The sequence below is a fragment of the Procambarus clarkii genome, chromosome 12 (assembly GCF_040958095.1).
Source record: "Procambarus clarkii isolate CNS0578487 chromosome 12, FALCON_Pclarkii_2.0, whole genome shotgun sequence".
Lineage (NCBI taxonomy): Eukaryota > Metazoa > Arthropoda > Malacostraca > Decapoda > Cambaridae > Procambarus > Procambarus clarkii.
In genome coordinates, this window is record NC_091161.1 from 16,436,117 (window position 1) to 16,454,918 (window position 18,802).

General features: G+C 50.0%; 1 protein-coding gene across 32 annotated transcripts in view; it reads right to left on the reverse strand.

Moving 5' to 3' along the window:
* exd (PBX homeobox extradenticle) overlaps positions 1-18,365 on the reverse strand; it is a 734,009-nt gene extending 715,644 nt beyond the window's left edge. For 12 of the 32 annotated variants that reach the window (XR_011228201.1, XR_011228207.1, XR_011228202.1 and 9 more), the window contains exons 1-2: positions 17,573-18,363; positions 10,158-10,231 (exon numbers count right to left, since the gene is read on the reverse strand). Coding sequence is in view for 13 of the 32 variants with exons in the window: in XM_069323337.1 (XP_069179438.1) it covers positions 10,158-10,231; positions 17,573-17,778 (280 nt within the window). In the remaining 19 variants the exon portion in view is untranslated. Of the gene's footprint in view, positions 1-10,157; positions 10,232-17,572 lie in introns of all 32 variants that reach the window. The other 20 variants (XR_011228206.1, XR_011228205.1, XR_011228203.1 and 17 more) reach the window with 4 other exon arrangements.
* Between the last annotated feature and the right edge of the window lie 437 nt (positions 18,366-18,802).

Consider the following 18,802-nt stretch of genomic DNA (forward strand, 5'->3'; position numbering starts at 1 on the left):
TACTGTCTACCCCCATGAGAATCTTAGTGTCATCGGCAGAGGATGACACAGTACTGTAGTGATTCAAGATTCATAGTGACTCAAGATTCAGATTGACGTACATAGTGTGGACCCTTGCCAACGTCTGATGTGAGGTGGTGGTAAAGCCCCAGAACTGGCACTGAGGAAACTGAGCTCTTGGGAAACTTGGGGAACTGAGTGTTGACCAGGCCACACACTAGAAGGTAAAGGGACGACGACGCTTCGGTCCGTCCTGGACCATTCTCAAGTCGATTGTGGTCCAGAACACCGAAACGTCGTCGTCCCCTCACCCTGTAGTGTGTGGTCTGGTCAATATACTTCAGCCACGTTATTGTGACTCCTCGCCTGCACTTGGGGAATTGAGCGGAGAGCCCTAACTCTGGCAACACTCCCCATACATGAGAGCACTAACCCCCTACATGGGAGAGCCCTAACTCTGGCAACACTCCCCCTACATGGGAGAGCCCTAACTCTGGCAACATTCCCCCTACATGGGAGCACTAACCCCCTACATGGGAGAGCCCTAACTCTGGCAACACTCCCCCTACATGGGAGCACTAACCCCCTACATGGGAGAGGACTAACTCTGGCAATAACCACCCTACATGGGAGAGGACTAACTCTGGCAACAATCCCCCCTACATGGGGGCACTAACCCCCTACATGGGAGAGCCCCAACTCTGGCAATAACCCCCCTACATGGGAGAGGACTAACTCTGGCAATAACCCCCCTACATGGGAGAGCCCCAACTCTGGCAATAACCCCCCTACATGGGAGAGGACTAACTCTGGCAATAACCCCCTACATGGGAGAGCCCCAACTCTGGCAATAACCCCCTACATGGGAGAGCCCCAACTCTGGCAATAACCCCCTACATGGGAGAGCCCCAACTCTGGCAATAACCCCCTACATGGGAGAGGACTAACTCTGGCAATAACCCCCTACATGGGAGAGCCCCAACTCTGGCAATAACCCCCTACATGGGAGAGCCCCAACTCTGGCAATAACCCCCTACATGGGAGAGCCCCAACTCTGGCAATAACCCCCTACATGGGAGAGCCCCAACTCTGGCAATAACCCCCTACATGGGAGAGCCCCAACTCTGGCAATAACCCCCCTACATGGGAGAGGACTAACTCTGGCAATAACCCCCTACATGGGAGAGCCCCAACTCTGGCAATAACCCCCTACATGGGAGAGCCCCAACTCTGGCAATAACCCCCCTACATGGGAGAGGACTAACTCTGGCAATAACCCCCTACATGGGAGAGCCCCAACTCTGGCAATAACCCCCTACATGGGAGAGCCCCAACTCTGGCAATAACCCCCCTACATGGGAGAGGACTAACTCTGGCAATAACCCCCCTACATGGGAGAGGACTAACTCTGGCAATAACCCCCCTACATGGGAGAGGACTAACTCTGGCAATAACCCCCCTACATGGGAGAGGACTAACTCTGGCAACACTCCCCCTACATGGGAGCACTAACCCCTTACAGGGGAGAGCCCCAACTCTGGCAACACTCTTCCTACATGGGAGCACTAACCCCCCTACATGGGAGAGCCCTAACTCTGGCAACACTCCCCCTACATGGGAGAGCCCCAACTCTGGCAACACTCCCCCTACATGGGAGAGGACTACCTCTAGCACTAACCCCCCTATATGGGAGAGAACTAACTCTGGCAGTAACCCCCCCTACATGGGAGCACCAACCCCCCCTACATGGGAGCACCAACCCCCCTACATGGGAGAGCCCCAACTCTGGCAACACTCCCCCTCCCTACAAGTACGGCCCATGGGAGCACCAACCCCCCTACATGGGAGCACCAACCCCCCCTACATGGGAGCACCAACCCCCCTACATGGGAGCACCAACCCCCCTACATGGGAGCACCAACCCCCCCTACATGGGAGCACCAACCCCCCTACATGGGAGAGCCCCAACTCTGGCAACACTCCCCCTCCCTACAAGTACGGCCCGTGGGAGCACCAACCCCCCTACATGGGAGCACCAACCCCCCTACATGGGAGCACTAACCCCCCCCCTACATGGGAGCACTAACCCCCCTACATGGGAGAGCCCCAACTCTGGCAACACTCCCCCTCCCTACAAGTACGGCCCGTGGGAGCACCAACCCCCCCTACATGGGAGCACCAACCCCCCTACATGGGAGAGCCCCAACTCTGGCAACACTCCCCCTCCCTACAAGTACGGCCCGTGGGAGCACAGCTAGCAGGGGGGGGGGGGGTGTGAACTAACCCACGCGGGGAACGCCTGCAACCAAGGCTCAGTTTCCAAGTTTTCTCTTCCCTCTTGTTAAACACGTGAACGTTGACGCTACTTTCAAGAACTCTGGCGAAGTAATCGCATTAAACTTGAGCGCAAAACACATTTAATTGCGGCGGGCGGGCGCGGAAGAATGCGATAACTGCATTAATAAATGGAATTTACTAGTGGGACGAAGAGAGGCAACGCGAAAACGCATGACGCAAACGCATCCGTGTCCCCCCCCCCCCCCTCAGGAAGCTTTGGCAACACCTCAGCTTCGCTTCAACACAATCAATACTTCAATCATCAACCACACTACTCCTAATATTCTACAAGCTTATTTACCATCTATTTTTATTTTTAGTACAACAAATTAGCCAATTTATGTTAGAAAAAAAATGGATTACGTACAAAAAAATAATGAAAATACTACGTAATATTAATAATAAAAATGACGATGTTACTGCGTACAAATGCTGGGTGTGCGCGCGCGCGCGCCAGTAAAAATGCTCTTGGTGCATAATTGATGCCAACCACGACAACCTAGCAAACCCAAACACATCTCTGCCTCGCCAGGGGCGTCCCCCGCGTGTTGCATTTCCAGCGGGCAACAAGGGTGAGCACAGCGGTGCTGCTTCTCTGCCTCGAGTATCAGACAACAGCCTGCACCTTGAGAAGCTTACACGCTCATAAACAACACCTGTGTAATTTTCTTGAATTTTCGGGTAAGGGTAAATAAGTCTGGTGGCCGAGTTCGACCCATGAACGCCGCCCGAGTCTCGAGTCCTCCTCCACCTTACACAAGCTCAAGTTTTAGCTTAATCAGAGTGCGTAATCCTGAAGCGGACGTCATGCTTCTAGGATTCGTTGTATATCTTGAGGTTATCTTGAGATGATTTCGGGGCTTTTTAGTGTCCCCGCGGCCCGGTCCTCCACCAGGCCTCTACCCCCAGGAAGCAGCCCGTGACAGCTGACTAACACCCAGGTACCTATTTTACTGCTAGGTAACAGGAGTATATACAGTAATGTTTAACATGGAAAGATGACATTGTAAGTCAAAAGGCCGGGTAGGCCTAGTGGTCCGGGTAGGCCTAGTGGGCCACGTAAGAGGCTGTAGGAGATGAGGAACAGGAGTGAACATATAGAGGAGGTATTAGGCCACGCCAACTGAGCGCTGCAGCCATCAGTGAGAGTGGTGCGGCATGGCAGGGAGACAGCGGTGGTGGCGGCGGCGGGGAGGCAGCCGGCGCTCCTGCCTCGCCAGGGGCCCGCCACCACCGCAGGTAAATATGCTACGCTAGCCGGCGCTCCTGCCTCACCAGGGGCCCGCTAGCCGGCGCTCCTGCCTCGCCAGGGGCCCGCTAGTCGGCGCTGCTGCCTCGCCAGGGGCCCGCTAGCCGGCGCTCCTGCCTCGCCAGGGCCCCGCTAGCCGGCGCTCCTGCCTCGCCAGGGCCCCGCTAGCCGGCGCTCCTGCCTCGCCAGGGGCCCCGCTAGCTGGCGCTCCTGCCTCGCCAGGGGCCCCGCTAGCCGGCGCTCCTGCCTCGCCAGGGGCCCCGCTAGCCGGCGCTCCTGCCTCGCCAGGGGCCCCGCTAGCCGGCGCTCCTGCCTCGCCAGGGGCCCGCTAGCCGGCGCTCCTGCCTCGCCAGGGGCCCGCTAGCCGGCGCTCCTGCCTCGCCAGGGGGCCCGCTAGTCGGCGCTCCTGCCTCGCCAGGGGGCCCGCTAGTCGGCGCTCCTGCCTCGCCAGGGGGCCCGCTAGTCGGCGCTCCTGCCTCGCCAGGGGGCCCGCTAAGTCGGCGCTCCTGCCTCGCCAGGGGGCCCGCTAGTCGGCGCTCCTGCCTCGCCAGGGGGCCCGCTAGTCGGCGCTCCTGCCTCGCCAGGGGGCCCGCTAGTCGGCGCTCCTGCCTCGCCAGGGGGCCCGCTAGTCGGCGCTCCTGCCTCGCCAGGGGGCCCGCTAGTCGGCGCTCCTGCCTCGCCAGGGGGCCCGCTAGTCGGCGCTCCTGCCTCGCCAGGGGGCCCCGCTAGTCGGCGCTCCTGCCTCGCCAGGGGGCCCCGCTAGCCGGCGCTCCTGCCTCGCCAGGGCCCCGCTAGCCGGCGCTCCTGCCTCGCCAGGGCCCCGCTAGCCGGCGCTCCTGCCTCGCCAGGGGCCCCGCTAGCCACCGCTCCTGCCTCGCCAGGGGCCCCGCTAGCCGGCGCTCCTGCCTCGCCAGGGGCCCCGCTAGCCGGCGCTCCTGCCTCGCCAGGGGCCCCGCTAGCCGGCGCTCCTGCCTCGCCAGGGGCCCCGCTAGCCGGCGCTCCTGCCTCCCCAGGGGCCCGCTAGCCGGCGCTCCTGCCTCGCCAGGGGCCCGCTAGCCGGCGCTCCTGCCTCGCCAGGGGGCCCGCTAGTCGGCGCTCCTGCCTCGCCAGGGGGCCCGCTAGTCGGCGCTCCTGCCTCGCCAGGGGGCCCGCTAGTCGGCGCTCCTGCCTCGCCAGGGGGCCCGCTAAGTCGGCGCTCCTGCCTCGCCCGGGGGCCCGCTAGTCGGCGCTCCTGCCTCGCCAGGGGGCCCGCTAGTCGGCGCTCCTGCCTCGCCAGGGGGCCCGCTAGTCGGCGCTCCTGCCTCGCCAGGGGGCCCGCTAGTCGGCGCTCCTGCCTCGCCAGGGGGCCCGCTAGTCGGCGCTCCTGCCTCGCCAGGGGGCCCGCTAGTCGGCGCTCCTGCCTCGCCAGGGGGCCCGCTAGTCGGCGCTCCTGCCTCGCCAGGGGGCCCCGCTAGTCGGCGCTCCTGCCTCGCCAGGGGGCCCCGCTAGTCGGCGCTCCTGCCTCGCCCGGGGCCCGCTAGTCGGCGCTCCTGCCTCGCCAGGGGCCCGGTAGCTGGCGCTCCTGCCTCGCCAGGGGCCCGGTAGCTGGCGCTCCTGCCTCGCCAGGGGCCCGGTAGCTGGCGCTCCTGCCTCGCCAGGGGCCCGGTAGCTGGCGCTCCTGCCTCGCCAGGGGCCCGGTAGCTGGCGCTCCTGCCTCGCCAGGGGCCCGGTAGCTGGCGCTCCTGCCTCGCCAGGGGCCCGGTAGCCGGCGCTCCTGCCTCGCCAGGGGCCCGATAGCCGGCGCTCCTGCCTCGCCAGGGGCCCGATAGCCGGCGCTCCTGCCTCGCCAGGGGCCCGATAGCCGGCGCTCCTGCCTCGCCAGGGGCCCGCTAGTCGGCGCTCCTGCCTCGCTAGGGGCCCGCTAGTCGGCGCTCCTGCCTCGCCAGGGGCCCCGCTAGTCGGCGCTCCTGCCTCGCCAGGGGCCCCGCTAGTCGGCGCTCCTGCCTCGCCAGGGGCCCCGCTAGTCGGCGCTCCTGCCTCGCCAGGGGTCGTACTAAAGTGCCCTTATCCTAACCTACCAGAGGACCCAAAACAGAAAACGGGCCCTGTTGCCAATTTCGCGAGCCGCTACCCTTTTCCAGTACGACAATTTTTACCCTTTGGTAGAGCATACGTCCAAAATGCGACGTTCTATTAGCAGGATAGGTTGCACCTCCAACTATAACCCAAAAATTCCATATATCGTTTGCCTTTCCATTGGAGATTTTCGGCGCCGTGGAGAGGGGGTGGGACCTGCTGCATGGGTAACAGCTTCTCCTCCATATCAACCTACCCTAACTCCATAGACTGATGGATGCCTACTACTACGTTTATATTTGACAATATTTAACGTTATAGTTAACATATAGCAATCAATAATTATAAAAATATATATTTTTATAAATGTTTCAGACCGAATTTACATGTATAATAATTTTTTTGTTTACTTTTCCAATGTTTCTACAGTAACATTTGGTAAACATCACAGTCCCGAATTTAAGTGTATTATTTAGACATTATATTCCTATAAAGCAACAATTTACTACAATGTTCTGAACAAATTCTGTTATTCTAGGATAATTAACTGGCAAACTTGTATAAAATTCGTTATTGGCGATTAGCCTTGGTTAGAATTATAGAAATCTGAAACGTGAAATGCTGTTTCACATTACAAAGGGCTGTTTGTGTGTGTGTGTGTGGGGAGGTTATCTTGCAATTATTTCGGGGCTTAGCGTTCCCATGACCCGGTCTTCGACCAGGCCTCGGGGAAGGGGAGGGGGTTCTGAATAATTTGTCTTCATAAAACTTAATACAGCTGCAGGGCCGTTTAAGACTATTAGGCTAGAGAGACTGACCCTTCAACCAAGCAACAGCCTGGTGGACCAAGCTCTCACAAGTCAAGCCTGGCCTCGGGCCGGGCTTGGGGGAGTAGAACTCCCAGAACCCCATCAAGCAGGTACTAGTTTATTACGTGCATGAAACTCAAAATTGCGCCCGTTCTCGTTTTTCGGCTACGTGTGCCTGCTCTAAGTAGCCTTGGTGGACCTCCGACCCTAAGGTCCAAGGCAGCCTTACTGGGAGGCTCTTCTCACTACAGCAATGTACACATTCATTCTTCTCTCGCATCCCGTCACTGCTCTCGTCTCCAAAATCATCATCACACAGTACTTAATGTGAAGTGTATGTGTACACTATGACTCTAAGCGCATCAAGTTGCTTTTTTTTGAGATATATACAAGAGTTGTTACATTCTTGTAGAGCCACTAGTACGCGTAGCGTTTCGGGCAAGTCCTTAATCCTATGGTCCCTGGAATACGATCCCCTGCCGCGAAGAATCGTTTTTTCATCCAAGTACACATTTTACTGTTGCGTTAAACAGAGGCTACAGTTAAGGAATTGCGCCCAGTAAATCCTCCCCCGGCCAGGATACGAACCCATGACATAGCGCTCGCGGAACGCCAGGCGAGTGTCTTACCACTACACCACGGAGACTGCTAATCTTTTGTAAAAATCAGGCGTTAAAACTTGAAATTTCTCGGGCCAATGGCCATCGACATCACTCGAGTTAGGTGCATCAGTATAATCCTCCCTCCCCATTTGCTTAGGCAAATGGGTATAAATTAAATGTTTGTCAAATCGTGAGAACGGCCTGGCGATTTCCTGCTTTGCACATTTTCTACACACCAAAATGTTTTATTGTCTAGTAATGTCAGATTTGGCCAGTCACGAGACCTTAAAGTAAAAATACTATGGAAGCAAAATGCCAAAGCTTTTCAATCCAGACTGTTGCCGGATTATTCCCACTAAGGTTGACTTTGTGATAGGCTTTTCCACGAATACAAACACACACACACACACACACACACACGAGCAAGGGGCCTCGTAGCCTGGTGGATAGCGCGCAGGACTCGTAATTCTGTGGCGCGGGTTCGATTCCCGCACGAGGCAGAAACAATTGGGCAAAGTTTCTTTCACCCTAAGTGCCCCTGTTACCTAGCAGTAAATAGGTACCTGGGAGTTAGTCAGCTGTCACGGGCTGCTTCCTGGGGTGTGTGTGTGTGGTGTGAAAAAAAAAAGTAGTTAGTAAACAGTTGATTGACAGTTGAGAGGCGGGCCGAAAGAGCAAAGCTCAACCCCCGCAAAAACACAACTAGTAAACACACATCTCACCTGTTGATTGACGGTTGAGAGGCGGGACCAAAGAGCCAGAGCTCAACCCCCGCAAACACAACTAGGTGAGTACTAGGCGAGTACATCTCGCCCTGCCCCCACCTCAGAAAACCACACAACGTCTTACGCATATCTTTAAAATAGACTGTCTATTCTGTAAGGTTTTACTTAGTACAAACTAACTTCCAACCGAACAAACCCAACAACAAATAAAATCTTCCTCTTGTAAAATATTTAATTCGTAATTTGCTTCCGCTAGGCTACGGCGAGCTTTCAGCAGTCATTACCACGACATATCTTTCACAGCAACACCCATATTTCAAGGCATTATTCTCTCTTAAATTAGCGCAGGTTTTCTAACATCACTAAATACATGTAGCAGAGGTTGACACATCGCCGCCGCCATTATAAATGTAAAATACATATTTCTTACCAAAGACAACGTTAGAAAGCTGGTCCATGCTACAGTCCTCGCTCTTGCTGTAAATGGTATCGTGGGATACCATCTACAAAAAGTTCCACCTTTTAATTCCACCCAGTAGACTGGTAGTATTGCTGGAACCGCCAATAACTATTATCAGACTCAGACTAGGCCTTCGCCAATTCACCAATTAATCGCAAAATTGAATGTTAAAAGTATCATTATTTGATCCGCAACTAATCAGTTTGTCTTAGTTCATTTAACTGCAAGAGCACGAGGGTGCCGTTATCTTGAGGTTATCTTGAGATGATTTCGGGGCTTTAGTGTCCCCGCGGCCCGGTCCTCGACCAGGCCTTATCCACCAGGAAGCAGCCCGTGACAGCTGACTAACACCCAGGTACCTATTTTACTGCTAGGTAACAGGGGCATAGGGTGAAAGAAACTCTGCCCATTGTTTCTCGCCGGCGCCCGGGATCGAACCCAGGATCACAAGTCCAGCGTGCTGTCCGCTCGGCCCCAAATAAACTAAACTAAACTATGGAATAAACTAAAAAACCCTGGCAGTTCCTTATACATTTGAATTGCCTCAACCACTTCGTTTCTTTTGAGCGATAACAAACATATGAATAATTGTGGAATCTGTAATGCAGGTTTTGGAATAAAGCCGTATAATTTGTTTCCGGTAATAATTTAGGATTAATACAATTTTCGTGATATCCCAAGAATTATCATCGCAGCGTATACACTTTTACGCCAAGAAAGGCTGCATTAATAATGATTAAATCAAACCTATCCTAAACGTCAAAAATAATTAAATATATGTATTTATTTTACCGTAACCATAGCATGTCGCCTAATACCAGGTAGATAGCCTAACACCATCAACTCTTTCTTTCACCGGGATACGAAGTATTTTCTCTATGCTCGGCTTCTCTCCGGCTTGCCGTACAATAATACAGAGCTTGGTCCTTAGAACACAACTGGCTAAGAGCAACGTTATTTGTGCAATAACTGGAGGAATTACAGGCATTTTAGCGCGGTGGGCGATCACAGTGGCAGCACGAAGACAACTCCGCCACGTTTTACGGCAGCGTTTCCACCTAACCAGGTCTATTTAACGCTTGGCACGTTTTCGATTTACAATATAGTTTATCACGTTTGTAATTCTGCTTGAGTTATTACAGTGTACCTTGCCCGCCGATCATGATATACATGCCATAACTATTCCACCTGATCCGAGAGGGTGGATTCCAGATCTGCCCCGATATATTTTCACTTTATATGGCAATTTTGGATGAGGGATCGAGTAGTACATCGCCACACGATCACAGTATGAATATCACCATAATTCGCCCCCCCCCCCCCAGTAATCTGCAACAGCATGTCGCGTCATAAAACTGATTTATTATACAACAAGAAGAAAGCCGGTGTATGAGAGAGGGACACACACACACACACACACACACACACACACACACACACACACACACACACACACAAACTCTTGCTTCTGTTCCTCTGTCGTGTTCCACCCAGTGAATATATTGACGGAATGCCACAAACTCACGCCATTACAATACTCGAGTTCTTAGTATTATCTACTACAGTATTCACCTTAATAAAGAACAACAATGGTTTCGGTCGGGTTTGCAACTGAAAGTCCAGAATCCAGCCCAATCAAGTCCCGCATAGTAACTTCCCACTAAGTTGACCAGACCACACACTAGAAGGTGAGGGGACGACCACGTTTCGGTCCGTCCTGGACCATTCTCAAGTCGACAATCGACTTGAGAATGGTCCAGGACGGACTGAAATGTCGTCGTCCCCTCACCTTCTAGTGTGTGGTCTGGTCAATTTACTTTAGCCACGTTATTGCGACTCATCGCCCACAACTTCCCAGTTTGATACCACTAAACACGCCTGCCTCAAACTTCACAGCAAAGTACAACAAATTATTCTTACCTGTTTTTTCCTTGATTTCACAGAGGACGCTGAAGAGCGCAGGCTTCATGCGGTGGCAGTTTAACGTGTGTTTCCTGAGGGAACGACAAAAAGAAGCAATTGAAACTACTGAAAATAATCATTATTGTATATATTAGCCTACACAAAGGATATTATAAATGTGTATTTGACTTGACATTTCTACAAATTTGGGTTAAGGTGGGCCACCAGTTAAGTACCTACATGCACAGTAATATTTCAACTTTCTACAAATTTGGGTTAAGGTGGGCCACCAGTTAAGTACCTACATGCACATTAATATTTCAACTTTAACCAAAGTCATGGAACACTAACAAAAAAATTAAGGTCAGTGTTAACATTGAACAAATTCACTGCAATAGCTTTGTCTCGCCAAAACTAACAAAAAAATTAACACAATACATTGCAAATTGCATTTAAAGTATAAACAAAAAAGTATATTTACACAATATCAGGATTAGATTAGATGACAGATATACGGCATTTTCAAACAGGAATCAAGAACACAGGGCTTGGACATAGCGCCTGTTCTATGTAACTGCTATCGAAATATTAACCTATGACAAAATTTCCAGAATAAAATACACTTGAATAAAATACAATATATGGGGAACATGAGTTAAGATATGATGACCAATTCCTAGAACTCAGAAGATGGAGAAGCGACGACGTTTCGTTCCTTCTATAACCATTATCAAGTGGTGTGAACATGAGTGAACTTTTGAACAAGAACTCCGGCGGTGTATACACATTATTAAGTAACGTAAATGGGTTACAGCTTAAAAAACGCGGATTCGAATATAGTGAACGTACAAATAATCAACAAATATTCTAAATCGGAGCTCAAATCAATTTTTCAAATGAACCTTTCTTCAGTATCAATTACCTAAGGAAACTTCTTGTACAGAAACATCCGTCACACGAATGTAAGTAATCTACACGATGTTTACCAACCAGCTTTAGTATTAAACTTATCTAACCGAAGGACTATACATTATTACAATAAATGGAACAATTAGGCTTTGGCATGATACAATCGGCAGTGCCGACACTGCTCTATAAGATACTGTACATAAGTTTTATAAGGAAAAGCCTAAATATCAAACATTCACACACATTCGCCAACCTTCATAATATATATATATATGATAGTGTCAGAGCACGGAATACTCCTTCTGAAAATGTATTAATATACAAAATAATATATGTGACATTGTCACATTCTTAATCACGTGTTTATTTTCGTGATATACACACACACATATATATATATATATATATATATATATATATATATATATATATATAATATACACACACACGAGATTTTTCAGAAGGAACACGTAATTGATGGAAATAACAGGAAGTTAATTAATTTATAATTTTGCCACACTAGCCTACCCGAGTTAGGAAATCCTTGTGTAAACTGAAGTCAATATTAGCAAAGTTAACTTTGTATACCCAAAGAATAACACCAAAATGTCACGAGATTAATTTCTTAGCGCCTCGACAACTTTTTCCCATGCAACAAATAACAAAGAATCAACTTGTGTTATATTTGAAATTAGAGCTGAAATTTTCACTAAAGCTCCAGACAATAAGAAGCATAAATTATTTATTCCATCTTTATTTCCGTCTTGGTTAATCAACTAATTATAAGCAATGACAGACTCCTAAACTCTCTAGTTCCACTATTATGTCGAGACCATACTCAAGGTTTGCGCCTAATCTGAGGGACATCGCCGATACCACAGACCTGGCACCCATACCACAGATCTGGCACCCATACCACAAACTTGGCACCCGATACCACAGACCTGGCACCCATACCACAGACCTGGCACCCATACCACAAACTTGGCACCCGATACCACAGACCTGGCACCCATACCACAGACCTGGCACCCATACCACAGACCCAAGGAGTAATATTTTGTTGTGAAACACGCTTAATATTAGGATCACTTTGCAAAACCACCACACCGCAAAACGAGTCTACTGCATACTTTGAAAATATCTCTAAGTTAACCTCCGAAGAATACCTGATCAACCAGGCTGTGATAGTCGCGTCCAACAGACTGTCCAGTCCAGCAACTAGGAGGCCTGGGCGAGGACCGGGCCGCGGGGGCCGTTGATTCCCGGAAGCTACACAAGGTAGGTAGCAAAACATGTGTTTATGGTACCCCCTAAACTTGCATAATAGCAACCAATGATCACGTTAATCATTGCTCGCAAAATTGTTCAAGTAAGATTCCTAAAGAATGATGCAAGGTTTATTTTCAAATCGGAATAAATAATTGGTAATTTCTTAATTCTAATAAACGCCAACGAATAATCCAAATAAATACTTTAATAACTAACGTCAATTTTAAAACTACGCGAATCGCGAATAGGGCGTCAAATACATGGAATGCGTCAAATATAACCAGACTGATACTTTGACATATTTAGAATCGTGAATGAAAATAATCAGTGAGGTATCTTAAACCAATGACTTAAGACATTGGTCCACTGTCAAACGAGATATCATCATTTTTGTACACCCGTAATATTAAGTGATACCGCACCTTATAAATTGTATAAATACATATATATATATATATATATATATATATATATATATATATATATATATATATATATATATGTGTGTGTGTGTGTATGTATGTGTGTGTGTGTGTGTGTGTGTGTGTGTGTGTGTGTGTGTGTGTGTGTGTGTGTGTGTGTGTGTGTGTGTGTGTGTGTAATTTTCCAAACAGTCTACAAACCCGCCAAGGTATTGGGTTCCGAGTTTAAGATAAGTCACTTAATTTTCCCCATGAATCTATTACAAGGATTGAATCGATATCATTACTGCGATCTTTTTGGACAAACTACATATTTATTTTATATAATATATATGTATATATATATATGTATATATATATATATATATGTATATATATATATATATATATATATATATATATATATATATATATATATATATATATATATATATATATATATATATATATATATATATGTCGTACCTAGTAGCCAGAACGCACTTCTCAGCCTACTATGCAAGGCCCAATTTGCCTAATAAGCCAAGTTTTCATGAATTAATTGCATTTCGACTACCTAACTTACCTAACCTAACCTAACCTAACTTTTTCGGCTACCTAAGCTAACCTAACCTAACATAACCTTTAAAGATAGGTTAGGTTAGGTAGGGTTGGATAGGTTCGGTCATATATCTACGTTAATTTTAACTCCAATAAAAAAATATTGACCTCATACATAATGAAATGGGTAGCTTTATCATTTCATAAGAAAAAAATTAGAGAAAATATATTAATTCAGAAAAACTTGGCTTATTAGGCAAATCGGGCCTTGCATAGTAGGCTGAGAAGTGCGTTCTGGCTACGTGGTACGATATATATATATATATATATATATATATATATATATATATATATATATATATATATTATAAATTATAAAATATATATATTTATATTATATTAAATATATTTATATATTATATATCATATATTTATTATTACATATCATAATATATATACACACACACTATACATATACAGAATAACCAATGCACATTGCAACTCCTGCGTTATATATAGTCAAAGCGTTGAACCAAATAATTTGATGAGCGATATACACGATCTACCCGCGTTACCTACAACAAAGGCAATATATGAGCATTACTGCCTAACGAACAGCATGGCGATATACGACAACGCATATACCGAAATAACTCGCTACAATGTACCAACGCAGTGGACACGGCTCCACCGAACACCACATATACACACACGGCTCTACCGAACACAAACACGGCTCCACCGAACATAATCTACTCGTAACTGAAACTGGGTGTTAATGTAATATATTTATTGAGTCACTATTGTTAAAATATGTTAGTAATGTGGGCTACATATTCCATTAGTTTTGGCCCGAATTACAGTTGATTACTATGCTGTATTTGTAAGAAATATGGTCAGGATCTACGTAAAATAAAGAATCTAATCAAATTGATTAATGATAAAAATATAAAATAAATATTTTATTATATTTTCACATTTTTGGATTAATTATATTCTTACAAACGTCTTAGACCAAATATATGCGTACGCGATTGTATATAGTTGAAATATATTTAGATATAATATATTGAATTATATTAATATATATATATATATATATATATATATATATATATATATATATATATATATATATATATATATATATATATATATATATTATATTAATAGATTTGGAATTATATTAAAATATTGAATTTTATGAAGATATTAAATTATATTAATAGAAATTGAATTATAATAATAGATAGAATTATATAGCAATATATTGAATTATTAAATAGAAATTCTCATTGACTAGTGAAGCTTCCATAGCGTGCTCCCTTTTTGTTCACACTCTTGCAACAATGTTTTGCATTAAACTGAGCCCAGATATGATTGATATACAGGTCAGGGTCTGGCGTCCGAACCTTGTGGTTAATTAGCACAGAGAGAGAGAGATAGGCAAAATACTAGCTCATAGTATTACAATTATTGTCCGGTTTGCACATCGCGTATTCGACGCGAAATACATCATGGTGATTTTTGTTTCCTAATCTGATGATTTCCCATACCACGAACTTTCATAAATTATGATAACGGGTTAGCAAACTTATTTGGTCAGGACATGTGTGTGGTAAGTTTAGATGTGATCTTACATAGGGTCCTATTGGCATTCTTAAGGTTCGGCGGGCATGTATTGTTACAGAAATACAACGCAGCTGTCGAATGTTATGAGAGAGGAAGGTGGCGTCACACAGCCTCTCACTACACAGGAGCACAGAGGACCCCTCCTCCACAGGAGCACAGAGGACCCTCCTCCACAGGAGCACAGAGGACCCTCCTCCACAGGAGCACAGAGGACCCTCCTCCACAGGAGCACAGAGGACCCTCCTCCACAGGAGCACAGAGGACCCTCCTCCACAGGAGCACAGAGGACCCTCCTCCACAGGAGCACAGAGGACCCCTCCTCCACAGGAGCACAGAGGACCCTCCTCCACAGGAGCACAGAGGACCCTCCTCCACAAGGAGCACAGAGGACCCTCCTCCACAAGGAGCACAGAGGACCCTCCTCCACAGGAGCACAGAGGACCCTCCTCCACAGGAGCACAGAGGACCCTCCTCCACAGGAGCACAGAGGACCCTCCTCCACAGGAGCACAGAGGACCCTCCTCCACAGGAGCACAGAGGATCGTCCACCACAGGAGCACAGAGGATCGTCCACCACAGGAGCACAGAGGATCCTCCTCCACAGGAGCACAGAGGATCCTCCTCCACAGGAGCACAGAGGATCCTCCTCCACAGGAGCACAGAGGATCCTCCTCCACAGGAGCACAGAGGATCCTCCTCCACAGGAGCACAGAGGATCCTCCTCCACAGGAGCACAGAGGATCCTCCTCCACAGGAGCACAGAGGATCCTCCTCCAAAGGAGCACAGAGGATCCTCCTCCACAGGAGCACAGAGGATCCTCCTCCACAGGAGCACAGAGGATTCTCCTCCACAGGAGCACAGAGGATCCTCCTCCACAGGAGCACAGAGGATCCTCCTCCACAGGAGCACAGAGGATCCTCCTCCACAGGAGCACAGAGGATCCTCCTCCACAGGAGCACAGAGGATCCTCCTCCACAGGAGCACAGAGGATCCTCCTCCACAGGAGCACAGAGGATCCTCCTCCACAGGAGCACAGAGGACCCTCCTCCACAGGAGCACAGAGGACCCTCCTCCACAGGAGCACAGAGGACCCTCCTCCACAGGAGCACAGAGGACCCCCCTCCACAGGAGCACAGAGGACCCTCCTCCACAGGAGCACAGAGGACCCTCCTCCACAGGAGCACAGAGGACCCTCCTCCACAGGAGCACAGAGGACCCTCCTCCACAGGAGCACAGAGGACCCTCCTCCACAGGAGCACAGAGGACCCCCCTCCACAGGAGCACAGAGGACCCCCCTCCACAGGAGCACAAAGGACCCTCCTCCACAGGAGCACAGAGGACCCTCCTCCACAGGAGCACAGAGGACCCTCCTCCACAGGAGCACAGGATCCTCCTCCACAGGAGCACAGGATCCTCCTCCACAGGAGCACAGAGGATCCTCCTCCACAGCACCCTCCTCCACAGGAGCACAGAGGACCCTCCTCCACAGAAGCACAGAGGACCCTCCTCCACAGGAGCACAGAGGACCCTCCTCCACAGGAGCACAGAGGACCCTCCTCCACAGGAGCACAGAGGACCCTCCTCCACAGGAGCACAGAGGACCCTCCTCCACAGGAGCACAGAGGACCCTCCTCCACAGGAGCACAGAGGATCCCCCTCCACAGGAGCACAGAGGATCCCCCTCCACAGGAGCACAGAGGATCCCCCTCCACAGGAGCACAGAGGATCCTCCTCCACAGGAGCACAGAGGACCCTCCTCCACAGGAGCACAGAGGACCCTCCTCCACAGGAGCACAGAGGACCCTCCTCCACAGGAGCACAGAGGACCCTCCTCCACAGGAGCACAGAGGACCCTCCTCCACAGGAGCACAGAGGACCCTCCTCCACAGGAGCACAGAGGACCCTCCTCCACAGGAGCACACAGGACCCTCCTCCACAGGAGCACAGAGGACCCTCCTCCACAGGAGCACAGAGGACCCTCCTCCACAGGAGCACAGAGGACCCTCCTCCACAGGAGCACAGAGGATCCCCCTCCACAGGAGCACAGAGGATCCCCCTCCACAGGAGCACAGAGGATCCCCCTCCACAGGAGCACAGAGGATCCTCCTCCACAGGAGCACAGAGGACCCTCCTCCACAGGAGCACAGAGGACCCTCCTCCACAGGAGCACAGAGGACCCTCCTCCACAGGAGCACAGAGGACCCTCCTCCACAGGAGCACAGAGGACCCTCCTCCACAGGAGCACAGAGGACCCTCCTCCACAGGAGCACAGAGGACCCTCCTCCACAGGAGCACACAGGACCCTCCTCCACAGGAGCACACAGGACCCTCCTCCACAGGAGCACACAGCACCCTCCTCCACAGGAGCACAGAGGACCCTCCTCCACAGGAGCACACAGCACCCTCCTGCAGCGTTTCCCGCAAGGTACGCCGACCTCCCTGCCATGCCTATAATCCACCCGACGCCGAACCTACACATCAGAATACCTTCCTATTGGTGTTTAATGCTATAAAGCTACAGAGAGAGAGAGAGGAGAGAGGTGCGAGAGGAGAGAGGTGTGAGAGGTGAGAGCGGGTGTCGGAGGCGGGAGGGAAGGCTTGCGGCCGCCGCCACCGACCGAAATAACATAGAGAGAGAGAGAGGTAGAGGTGCCCACCTGGCCTGCGCCTCGTCCAGCGACTGGTCCGTGATGTTCATGATCTGCTCCAAGATGGTGTTAATGTCCTGTTTACGGCCCTCACTGTCCGGCGTGGTGGTCCCCTGGCCGGGGTCCACCGAGCCTCCGCCCATGCCATAGTGCTGGGGCATGAGCATGCCCGTTTGCGACGTGGGGTGCATCATGCCCCGCGACTGGTCATCCATGCTGGCCGCCACAAACACTTTACACCACCACACAAACACACACGCACTCTTAAGAAGCAGCAGGTACAGCCGTAGCGGCCCGTATACCAGGGGGGGGGAGAGAGAGAGGGGGTTTTGGCGCCCCACGAGAAGCAGCAGCACCAAAAATGAGGGGGGGGGAAGGGGGGAAAATGTTTTTTTTTTTTTTTGGAGGGGGGGAGCGCGAGTGGAGGAGGAGCGAGACGGAGCGGCACACACACACACACCACCGTCACAGCCAAGAGGCCAGCAGCGACTGTCGGGCCTGCTGCTGCTGCTGCTGGTGGCTGCTGCTGCTGCTGCTGCTGCTGCCGCGCACCACCACCACCACCACCACCACCCAACACCACCACACCGTCCTCACCACTAACACATCCCCCGACACTTCCCACCACACCAGCTACCACACGCGATTATTCAGATTTTTATGGCTGTTTGCTCCGCGACAAGAAATCACGCGTGGACTCGACTGAATACCACAAAACAGCACCTTTTGCGAGCGAGTATGCCATTAACAGAGAGAAAACGCTCCGGCCGCCAATCACCGCCGCCCTCTCACTCGCATAAAACCATAACCTGACGAGCCAAGCCAACCTTGCCACCCGCCACGATCAATAAGAGAATGGGATGCCGACACAAAAGGGCCCATATTCTCGCCCAAGGGTATTTGAATTACTCAGTGGCATTTTTAATAACGTCAGGTTGATAAAAGGGGGGATTTAGTAAAGGCAAATTCACCAAATTCACGAGGGAGCTAAGAAAATGGCTTTGTTTACATCGCGGGTCTTTGTGTGTCGGAGTCTGCGCGGGAGATCCTAGTTTATATCAAGTTGCTAACTTTCAACTTGACAACCACAAGGCAGTCACACCGACCGACAATAACGAATTCGTGTCATATGCGAGCGCTATATTAACCTAGGTGATTGTCTGCACGCACTTTAATACAGGAAAAAGGCTTGCGCTGGAGTTCCTTCTAGCATCCGAACACCAGGATTAGGCGGCTCAG